At 40.6% G+C, this 12389-nt stretch overlaps 1 protein-coding gene across 1 annotated transcript in view; it reads left to right on the forward strand.

Annotated features, from left to right (window-relative positions):
- Ptx1 (pituitary homeobox homolog Ptx1) overlaps window positions 1-12389 on the forward strand; it is an 85394-nt gene that overhangs the window by 37485 nt on the left and 35520 nt on the right. Inside the window, 2 exon segments of the mRNA XM_019060512.2 lie at window positions 3103-3210; window positions 5096-5382. Of these exon segments, the coding sequence (XP_018916057.2) occupies window positions 3103-3210; window positions 5096-5382 (395 nt within the window).

Genomic DNA, 12389 nt, shown 5'->3' on the forward strand with positions numbered 1-12389 from the left:
CTAAAGAGAAGAACGTACTATTTTACAAGAGAATCACCTGGAATCGCTACCCAAAAATACCACTGATTAAGTCCAGTCATTAGAACAGATTTCTTCCAACGTCAAAAAAATTGCGCTTGCTCTTCAATAAAATACGCAAGAAGAAAAAAATGCATTTTCCGAAAATTTAAATAGGATTTCAGTGTGATAAAACGAAAACAAAGAAAAACTTTACTGTAATAAACAATTTCCTTTGAACCATTTTTTTAAGATAGAGAAAAAAAAATTCCGAAATACATAGACACATCAATGTTTGAAGTGCAACTACAAAAGAAAACATTCACAATATAAAATTAGAGCAGAGGAAAACACACGCGCTGGTGACGGCGCAGAGATACAACTATTCGTGCTTGATGGGTGCCCGTGTTGCATATAACTAATTGAAGGCGCGATGGCGCTAAGCGTGAGAGTTAAATAATTGCCTTGCCTCACACTATCCTCCAGAAATTTGGATAGTTCGGAATGCAATAATATTTTAAACATTGGTTCCAGTTATTTCTCCCGAGGAACTTTTAAATGATGTTAAATTAATTGTATATTATAGAATGTTAAAATTCTCTAGTACTTGGTTTCTACTTATTTAAAAGAAAAATAAATCCAATAAATGAAAAATGATTAACCTGGATAATGGTATGAAAAATTGGCAACTTTTCTTGAAATGGAACGATGTTTCTTGTAAATGCATATTTTAACTCACGCATTAATCATTTAGCTTCACCTCCCACCGCTTGAATTACCCAATAATGTAATATCAGTCAGCAATGAAATGAGCATTGAAGTATTCTTGGCAGCCATTTTGTCATTCTGTCCAGATAAAGCCACTTTAGTCTTATAGGACGAACATATTGTTAAAGCACTCGACAACCAAAGCTAAGTGGGATTGACTGGGATGTGAGATACCCATTTTTAAAAAGCCTTGAAAGCCATTATCTAGCAATTTTCTTGTTCCTTTCTTTCCTGCGATCATTGTTATGAATAAAAATAAGATAATGCTAAATAAATATTTAATGCATCGATTATCAATTCTCGTCTAGAGTAACAGCACCCAAACATTTTAAAGCCAATGAATAAATACTTGAGTCATCAAAAATATGTAGCTCCAAAATTTTGATTATTTTCGGTTTTGTTAAATTATCAGGGAAATGTTTGCTAGAAAAATCTTCAAAATTCTCTTCTTTAAGAAGTACTAGTCTCAAATTAGATTTCTTCCATCCAGGAGGCTGTTGGAGTTTCATTACTTTGGATGTTTTTTTATTGCGGTTGCAGTGGTCACAATTTTTAAAAATATTGAATGCAAGTAAGTCTCATTCCGTAATTTTCGTAATGAAAACGACTCAACATAGATTTCCCTGCAACGATCGAAAAAAAAAAATCCAATAAGCAGCAGTCCAAGGAAGATCGGTTAAATTATCTCTCGTATCACTTTAGGAAAATTAAGATGCTCTCATATAAGGTCACTTGAGTATGAATGAGACAAGAATTGTAATCAGAATCAAATAACTTGACAACTGAAGTTATACAATGATTTATTTTCAATTGCTTGTGGTAGATAAAGAGATACCCACGTGGCTGATTCAAAGTGCAAAATGATGAGGAAAAACACTAGAATATCTGTATTTACTCTGTCTTCTTCTTACCTCTTTAGTTTAATTGCGAAAAAGTCATGCCCCAAAACAGTCAAAAGCAGGCGAAATGACCTTCCTTTGTGTCCAAAACGCTGCGTGCTCGCACACAGTACATGTTTTATCATAAAAATTGTACGTAGAATTTAATGGACGCATCAAAAATAATCTGTAAAAACTCACGAATGAAAGATAAGAAGTAAGCGTTCTCTGCAATTGTCAATTCATACTTTCCTCTAGCCACAAAACCAAAGTCAATTTGATTCAAGTTGCTCACAAAAATTATTCCAATGCGCATTTCTCTCTTAACCATAAGCATTAAGCTTACTTTTTTCTTCTTGACGATTTCAGAGGTTGCTTGCATCGACGGAGATTGTCGAGCGAGGGATTTTAGATTTTTGCAAAACTTATTAGTTTGTTTTCAATAGTCTTTGGTTTTTTTCGGTTTTTTTTTTTTCGCGAGCGGAAAGTTTGAAACAGAGTACTGGTTTTACTGTGCAAAATTGACATTACTTTCTTTTTACAAGTTAATTTTGAACGTATAAAACCTTTCAAACGTGATCTATCCTCGAGAAATTTTCACGAATAATTATAAGCTGTGCTGCTTTAAATCTTACTTTAAGCCGTGGTGAATTACTCCAACCCTAGCTTCCATACGATTGAAATTGTTCCATCCAACAAACAGATGGGCTTGTTTTAAGAAGGCTCACTGTACTGTTCTGCACGGTGCGAATGCAGAGCAAGTTTTCAAAGAAAATTAACTTTGAATTTGGCTGGATTGCATGGCGTCCAATGGACCCGTCTCAAGTTCATACTAGTTTTTCATTCGTCGATCCCCGGACGAAGGGATGTAACCCCACTCCAAAGTCACAAAATTGAGTCGAACAATTCAATTTTTTTCAAGGACATACCTGTTCAATTTTTGTTTAAAATTTGTCTGATTTTTGCATGAGACCAGAGGAAAAATCGGTAAAATTTTCAGTTAAAAAACCCAAGATTCTGTCACTAAAAATGTAATATGCGAGGGAATGTTGGCAACGTTGAAATGTAGTCACGTTCTTTCCACTGGCGAGGCGTGATTTGCGATACATCGATTGATCGGTCATTTAAACGAATGGAAAAGTATAGATAAACAGGGTGTTCGCAGCGAACACCTTAATAATCGATTATTTACCACAGCTTCAAATGGAGAAATATCGATAGATTGCAAAGTACGTCACGCCACTGGTTCTTTCGTGATGAAAATGACGATCTATACTATGATTTATGTTAAAATTGTGACTTGATATTGCTTTTTTCAAAGACGGACAGATGATTCACAGTAGAAGCCTAATTTCACCGTAGGTATACACTGTGCTCTTTCTTGACAGGGTGGTGTGGATTTGGCTAGGTTGTTCAGTCCAGTTGTGGGAGAAATTTTGATTGATTAATTTGTTTTCAGTTTGGGCAGATGCCGGCGATTTCCGGGATACAAATCACCACAGCATGGGAATGGAGCACGGGCAGCTTGGCTTCCCTGCTGTCAGAAGTCGGAACCGAGATAGAAAAGGTGAATTCAAAGTCAAATTTATACCTACATACAAAGGGCATCTTAAAAAATAAACAATAAACGTGTACCTACTTTCTAAAGCACAAGAGAACCGCACATTTTGCAATAAGGAACCACTATTTCTGGCTCATTTTAGAAACAACATATATATCCCATTGGTTCTCCCACACTGGAAAAAAGACACATTGGATCTAGAGTCCAGACTCTTGACAATATTGACAAGAAAAAATACTCTTGATTCAATCGGATTTTTGCTTGAATTAAAACGAAATCCGCTGCAATTAAGAGGCTTGGTTCTTGATTTAAGCTAGATTCTGATTGAATCAAGAGCACTTTTTCCTGTCGATGTTTTTAAGAGTCTGGACTCTAGATCCAATGTGTTTTTTTCCAGTGCATGTAGAAAGGTGCTTTTGTGGAAGAGCCAGAGAAAGGGTTCCTTTTTGCAAAATGTAATCCGATACTAAGTATTGCGATGTATCTTGGAGGCCCCAGGCAACTTTAATTGAATTCCTTAGTCCCTGCACCGAGGCAATGATCTTGGTAATAATAATAAATAAACTTTGTGCGGATATTCCTTCAATTATTATTTTGGCAAAATTGCACAAATCTTTGATTTGAGAAAGGAGGCAACGCGACAGATGTGAAACTTCCGTTTCATCACCAACGAAAACCGAATTTGTCCGGCCACAGTCATACGCATCTTTTATTTAATCCCCAAAATTTTTTAAACATTTTTTCATTTTATAGATTGAAAAGATATGCACGAATTTTGTTTATTTTAAAATGGGACCAGTTTTGAAAATTACCATACATTTTGTTACACTACCTCTTGCGCAGTTTTTCCAGGTCTACTGAAAAATTTTGCTTCTCAAAGTTTGCCCTTACTCTTAACAAACGGTTTGATAAACTAGCCAGTATTTTAAATGCAGACTGGAAGTATTTTAAAAACGATTTCCAGTTTTGATCTCACTGGATCTCTGTTCGGTCGTATTGCCCGCTGAGAAAGAGCACAGTTTTCCAGATCGAAACGGATAAATACCGAATGTTATTTACAGATTTAGATATAGATTTTAAAATCTTCATTATGGAGAAAACCCAAGTTTACGAATCAACTATGGTATGCACTACCGTGATGGGTGACGTCATACACCGCGTTTTTTCCCCTTCATATTGGACATAGGATCTTGGCTTTTAAACAGATTTTATGTTGTTCTTTGCAAACTTATTAGCATAAGCAAAACACACTGAAAAAAAAATCCGGCCGTGGAAGCCGCACAGACATACCGTCCGGGTTCCAGACTTAGGGGTCGAAAGTTCCGGGTGTAGCACCCGGAGTATTCGAAGCTACGGCTCCGGCACCCGGAACTATCAGTCTCTAAGCCCGGGACGGACAGTTTTTTATAAAGTCGGGATCTTTCTTTTAGTGCACGATTCTGTAACCAGCGTAACTGATCCATCACACTAACTCCACACTAAAAAAAAAAAAAAACTCCAGCCATAGAAGCCATACTTACGGGCTAGGTAGACATACCGTCCGGGTTCCAGGCTCAGAGACCGAAAGGTCCGGGCGTAGCATCCGGTGCAGTCGAAGTTACGGCTCCAGCACCCGGAACTCTCGGAATTTGAGTCCAGAACGGACGGTATGTCTATATAACCCGTAACTTTTTCATTGGCGGATCCAGCAAATTGGCAACATTGTTTTTCTCCATTTAAACCTACGGAAATGTATCGATTCTTGGAGGGGCCAGGTGCTCTGACAAGAATCGATTATTTAACATACGTTTAGACGGAGGGAATCCAATTGCCAAAAGCCAAATTGCTGGATCCGCCTCTGAACTTCTTTTTTTTCAGTGCAGTACTTTATACTTTCTGTTTGTGTGTACAGTGGGGCGGGTTCTACCGATCGACCCGATCAAGACGGAGGACCCCTCGGTAGGCGGAAGCGAGGAGAGCGGAGGCGGCGTGGGTGGGGTGGGCGTCGGCGGCGGAGGTGGAGGCGGCAAGGACTCGAAGAACAGCAAGACGAACAAGCGGCAGAGGCGGCAACGGACCCACTTCACGTCGCAGCAGCTCCAGGAGCTCGAGGCCACCTTCGCCCGGAACAGGTATCCGGACATGAGCACCAGGGAGGAGATCGCCATGTGGACCAACCTCACAGAGGCCAGAGTTAGGGTGAGTCCTCGCCATCACTACTTTCATCACTTTAACACCTGGTACACGGAAAAAAAATGGATTGCTGATTTAACAATTAAATTGTCAAAAAATATGTCCGTCATGTTTCAAATGTGCATTTTACAACAGTGGAAAGCTAATTTAACCACAGGGGAGGTTAAATTAGCATTTTTTTATCGTAAAATCTATATTGAAACTTGTTGGACACTTTTTTAACTACAAGATTGTTAAATTAGCAATTTCATTTTTTTTGTTTTCGTGTATTTCCAATTTTTGCCACGAGCAACTGTGTAGACATACATGGAACTAAACGATGTTTGCATTGGTTGGACTTTGCCATGAGATGAGGAGAAAGTCCGCTGAATTTTCAGACACGACATAGCGCCCACAATTCTCCCGGTAAAAATGCAATTTGCGGAGGGAAATTTAGCAACATTGAAATGTGGCTACGTTCATTCGTGAGGGGACTGACGAACCGTGTCACCCGATGGCGCTAAGGATGTTTTGAATATCTGCTCCTCATTGATAAACGAGGCGCAGTTCGTATGGGAAGACGTGGAAAGGTGCAACTCTCAGAGCGGACTGCGAGACGGGGCCGCAGGGTCGGGGAGGGGGAACCACGAAGGGTGCTACAGTTTGTACACGAAAGGCAAACACGGGTTGGATGGAGAATGTTTAGATTTGAGATGTTAACAAGTTGGCAAATAAGAAAGTGTTATCTGATAAGTGTTATCATCCTGTGAGAGCGTGTTGTGTCAACAGCTCGAGGCTTCCCAGGCTCTGCCTTGTACCGCGTCGTCGTCGGCTTGGTCGCGTCTCGCGCTGCCGCTACCACCAGCTCAATCAGTGGCAACCGAGGTCTTAGCCTAAGCCCTCCGTCGAATTAAAGCCTTCTTTCAGGCCGCTTCCGGGCATTTCGGGTCCGGGTCAAGGTTCACGTCTTTCGCTGCCCCTATCTCTCATGAAGTACCTATACAGGGTGATCTACAGTGAAAAAAAGATTGGTAGAATTTACCATTCCTCCGCTCTGTATTTCACACAGCGTGCAGGAATGGTAAATTCTACCGATCTTCAAATCAACTCTGCCAAAGGAATGGTTACCTGTACCAGTGTATGGTAACTTTTACCTTTCTTCTGGCAGAATTGACTCTGAAGTGACGCTAAGGAATGGTAAATTTTACCAGTCTTTTTTTTTCAGTACATAGGGTTAAACAGCTAGACTGCATGAGCCAAAACGCCCCCAAATCCCTTCTCTAAATTGAGATTTCGATTTTTCTCAGATCAATTATGAATTCAGGGCGTACATACACACGAAATTACAAATTTTTATGCGGTTAGGTCCACATCCATTGCTGAAATTCGGGAAAAACTATTTACCTTCCGAAATTTAGAGGGGCCGCACAGTTGATCCAGGTATTTAGAGAGGTCGGACGTGAATTTTTTTACTGAAACTGCAAATTTTGATGTTTGATTTGTCACATTTTAAATTTCAAGGGAACCCTCTTCAAGAAAACTTCACGAGGAATTCAATGGTACCCCTTATAGAGTCCCAAAATTTTGTACAAACGGAGTTATAAGCTTTTGAAGTTTCCAAATTTTGTCCGACCTCTCTCATTAACTCGATCTGACTGGGAGCACTCATGGAAAAAAACTTCATACAACAAAAAAGCAATCATGGAGCTCTCAGGGCCCAAAAGGGAAGCCAATCGATGAATTTAATTATCCAGAGTGATTCATTGTCACAATTTATTGTTACAACCCGTCGTTGATAAAGCACGCATTTGACTTAGTTTTTGCATTTAACTCATTATTTTTGCGGAAAAACGCTTATTTATGGACATTCTCGGCCATTTGAGTTGATATTGGAATCTGAAGATTGGCAGTGATATTTTTCGTTTTCAAAGGTTGGCTGATCCTTTTGGGTCCTGAGAGCTCCATTTATAGGTATTCTAATCTCTATCTGCGACCCTGCAATGCCTTAAAGGGTCTCCGGAACGGATCTGCAAACTGGGTGACCCAGAATGAAAATAATTACGAGCTAGTTTGGCGAAAAGAGTAATGGGTCTGATGCGCGCAAAAGATTCAACAGAGTGACTAGACTTTTTAGAGTACAAATGGTATGAAAATCACGATGACAAACTTTAAAATAGTCAAAATTCACTCCTTCGTGCGAAAGGAGGGGTATCGTTAAAGGCCGTTTTTGGGCCCACCTTAGCTGAATTTTCTCAACTCTGCGATTTTTTTCTCACTGAATGTATAGCTTTTACGGAGCAAGCCAGGATTTGGTCATTTCATGCTGGCCTAAATATGGCCTGAAGTCTAATTTTGCAAAGTACGGATTTTTCGGCATTCGACGGCATGTTGATTTACTACTCAAGAGACGTTATAACCAATCACGCAATATTTCTAATAAAAATGATGCTCAAGCACGAGGAAAGAAAAATGAATGATGTCAACCACTTAAAGATAAATACTTACATCTGTATGCATGTCTGGGCCCTCGCCTGAGTTCAGCATTACACAAACGAGGCATTACACTTGTTCAGCACTAATTTAAAAGCATTTTTTGCCTGTAAGTGATCTATCAACAGCTTGATTGAAATCTGCTTGAGCAAGTTTAACAAAACCCTTTATTTTTTATACATTTATTCAGAGTAATTGCTGCTATAAGCAGTATCCATATTAAATTTAAGATTAGAAAATTTAATAGATTAAAATACTATCCAATTATTGATTTCATTTACTACCTTTTATTAAAAAAAATCTTCCAAAAAATCTTGAGTTGATTTATTTCTGAAGTACTACTTTTTCATCTTGCTTACTTTTGATTTTTCCACATATTCCCTTTTATATTACCTTCCCTGAATACATAAGAAAGTAGCGATAAATAAATGTATTTACAGAATTCGAGGAGGATTCTCATTTTAAGGTCAAAAAAGAGGATAGCTTTGCAATTGGTGAAAACGTAATCTTTATTCTCGTTTGTGACACTTTGGAGGCCTAAAATACGGGAACCAATCAGAAATGGATTCACATTGTCTTAACTCTCAGTATAAATGGACTCTACCGTGGTCATCTCGTCATCGTTCAATTTCATAAACAAAAGAGAAATTATTCAGTTAACGGCGGGGAGAAAATAATACAACGCTCAACGCTTTAGCCGACGACGAAACCTCCAATTTTTACGCTCCATTTTTTAAGTGGATTACTCCCCCACGCGACACGATCGGGAGAGGGGGAGGAAAATGGGGGTGGTTCAGAACACGTTTTCCCCAGAGGTCTCCGGATGCATAGACGGCGGATGGGACGTGCGAGATAGCGGGGGAAAAGTTAAATAAGCAAAAAAATGAGGAAGAACTGATGATCGGAGCAGGGTAGCTACCCCTCGCCGTGCCCTGACGACGTCCCTGGGGTCTCGCGGGGCACCTCGGGGTCAGAGGGGAAGAGGGGGAGGAGCTGCGGCGGAGACGCGTCTAGATTGGTTGCGGCGTGGAGGGTGGTACGGGCGGCCCACCCCGCCGAGCTTAAAACCGCGCAACGTCCGTGCGGTCCCCACGTGCGTCCGTTGTTTTTCCCTCCGGAGGGGTGGGGAGCACGCGGGGGGTGGGGGGTGAGGGGGAGAGTAATCCACCTCTACATCCGAGTCTCTTGAAACTGAGAGCTCTCGGTAAGCCCCGCACTTTCTTCACCCGTTTGCTTCTGTTTCCTGGTTGCCCCCTCCCTCCACCCCTCCGCCGCGCTCACCGGGCACCCCTCGGCAAGATTTATCGAACATTTTCGGGGGAGCTAGCTCGCCCCCTCCCCGCGAATTCCAGCGCCCGACCCCAGCGACCTCGGCTCGGAGCCGTTATTTGTTCCATCATTACCTGTAACATCCCCGCAAATAATGGGCGTCTCAAAAAACCACCGTGTTGCCATTCGGCCCGCCCTCGGGAGCCCCGTCGAACTTGCTGCCGTGCTAAGGAAGAACGCCGTATGAATTCGAGAGTTGCCAAATTTTCCTAGATAGACCGTGTATTTTTGACGACATTCATGCAACTTTTTCTTTGAAATTCTCAGATATTTTAGATTAAATTGCGTACAAAATTATCTGAAATTTTTGGGGGAAAATATTCTTAATTTTTCTAGTAAATTCGATTTTTATCGAAGGAAACTTGGCAACGGCTGAAGGCTCATACGACGTTCTTCGATAGCACGGCAGTGCGGATGTTTGGATCCTCTGACGCACAGTGAATCGCGTCAATGGGAAAGGTTGGACATGAAATTTTTGACTCAAACTGCAAATTTTCATGGTTATTTCGTCGTATTTTAAATTTCAAGGGGTGCTTCGAGAAGAAAATTTCGCGAGAGACCCAATGAAACAACTTTTAGAACCTCAAAATTTTGTAAAAACGGAGTTATAAGCTTTTAAAGTTTCCAATTATGTCCGACCTCTCCAATTGACTCGAACCATTGTGTGACTCAGGTGCGTATCTCAATTTCCTCGTGAGCCCTCTTCTTCGTATAACTCTATGCTTTTTGGGGCTCATGCGAAAAAAGAGATACGCCCTTTCATCCAGGCGGCGAGGATTTGGATCCCTTTAGAGTCCTTATGCACCAACTCTGCCGTACTAAGGCCTTTAGACATTGCAAAATTTCCTTTGACAAAACGCAGATTTCCTGGTAAATTTATGTATATTTCCGTCCTAATTTTTCAGATAATTTAAAGGAAAAATATTCATAACTTTTCTAAAAAATAAGTAATATAAAGAATAATTCGGGTCTCTGTTTTGAATATCCCTCCCGAATCCGAGCGACAGATTATTGAAATCATATTGAGTGGAGCGGAGCACCACGCCTCACGCCATCTCGCCTTCAATTTTGTGAACGCAACACGGACATCCATCTAGTACGAATAGATGTATCTCTGCGCCGTCTCTGCGGAGTTCTTCTCTTCGCTCTACTTCGATGCTGTATTCGTTCTTGTTTGTTTTGCGTGTAATGGTGCCTCAAGGGCTACGTGCGAAGCAGCCGAAGATAATCTGGTCTCGTTTTTAACGTTTCTCCCGAATCTGAGCTACATATCACTAGCAACATAGTTCAGAGCATTGCGGGTTCACGTCTCGCGCCATCGCGCCTTCAATTGTGCGAACGCAACACGGACATCCATCAAGTACGAATAGTTGTATCTCTGCGCCGGGCATCCTTTCCTTTGTTCTGCTTCCATGTTCTGTTGGTTCCGTTCGTCTTTTTTGTAGTGGTGCCTCAAGACTTCGTCAGCAAGGCAGCCTAATTCTATGATAGGATTGACGTAATCCAGCCTTGTTTTCATAACTTTTTTTCTCTGATCGAAGCGATGACATATCACTAGTAGCATCGAGTGGATCATCGCGAATTCACACTTTTCCTGGACGATACTGTCCTGTGCAAGCTTAGAATTACGCAACAGAAGACGTCTATCGGCGGAAGATTTAAAAACTTTTGACTGACTTTCTAAATAAAATTGATTCTTGAATGGTTTTCGTAAGTCTCCCCTTGTCGGCCGCAGCTTGTTGCCTTCTACTTTTTTAATCAACCTTTTTTTTCCAAAAATTAATGTTTTGAAAATGGAGCGATTCCACCGGTTGAAGCGAGATTATCGAATAACTGTAAAATTTATCGTGGGTTGCCGTTAGTTAATTAGTCTGCTACTTCACCCAATGATAACGAATTAAATAGCTGGTATCAAGGCTAATTTTTACATGAACAACGCCAAAACGTTTCGGCTGGAAACTCAGCCTTCTTCAGTTGGATAAAAACAGTAAGAAATTGTAAAAATCTAAAAACGTAGTATTTCACCGAAAAAAAAGATGTTAAAACAATTTGCGACAACTCTTGGATGTTGCCAGTAATATTCTAGGATGTAAAAGTAACATCCTAGGATGTAACTTTATCGTGCTCGATGAATGTCCGTATCGCATCTGTAAAATTGAAGGCGCGATGGCGCAAAGTGTGAACTTGCAATGATCCACTCGATGCTACTAGTGATATGTCGTCGTTTCGATCAGAGAAAAAAAGTTATGAAAACAAGGCTGGATTACGTCTATCCTATCTTAGGCTGCATTGCTGACAAGTCTTGAAGCACCACTACAAAAAAGACGAACGGAACCAACAGAACATGGAGGCAGAACAAGGGAAAGGATACACGGCGCAAAGATACAACTATTCGTACTTGATGGATGTCCGTGTTGCGTTCGCAAAATTGAAGGCGAGATGGCGCGAGACGTGAACCCGCAATGTTCTGAACTAGTATGTTGCTAGTGATATGTAGTTCAGATTCGGGAGAAACGTTAAAAACGAGACCAGATTATTTCGGCTGCGTCGCTCACGTAGCCTTTGAGGCACCATTACACGCAAAACAAACAATAACGAATACAGCATGGAAATAGAGCGAAGAAAAGGACTCGGCAGAGACGGCGCAATTACTTCTATTACTACTACGACAATTACTACTATACTACTACTACTAATACTGCAACTGCTACTTTACCACCATCCTCTTCCACCAATTAGAACGCTTTAATGGAGAATTTGCGCGTAACTTTTTATCCCTTCATCTAAGAGAGCTTAAAGAGCTGATTTAGCAGTATTTTTTATAAATTCATTCTGATATGGGCAATGGTATTAAAAGAGATTTAAAAGTGAGATAATTAACTGCATAGTGTCGTCATCAGGCGACATTCCCCATTTAACTACATTTATTTTAGCAGATCAGATCATTTTTTCGTATCTCCTCCAATAGTTGCTCAATTTATGAACCATGGGTATCCTCGTGTTCAGTTCACTCAATAGTCTCCACTTAAACACTTTCATAAAGTTCTAGACACCGGCAAACTCTCGCATTGTTCTTTGTATTCTCTATCGATTGCTTCGTCTATCAATTTCAATAGCCAGCCAGCGGGGCCGAGGTCACGATAGATATAGTCCCTCTCGATTTAAATACGTCGAAATATCTTAGTTAGAATTCGAGACACGGCGGTAAAACAAAC

Source organism: Bemisia tabaci, chromosome 3, assembly GCF_918797505.1.
Source record: "Bemisia tabaci chromosome 3, PGI_BMITA_v3".
NCBI lineage: Eukaryota > Metazoa > Arthropoda > Insecta > Hemiptera > Aleyrodidae > Bemisia > Bemisia tabaci.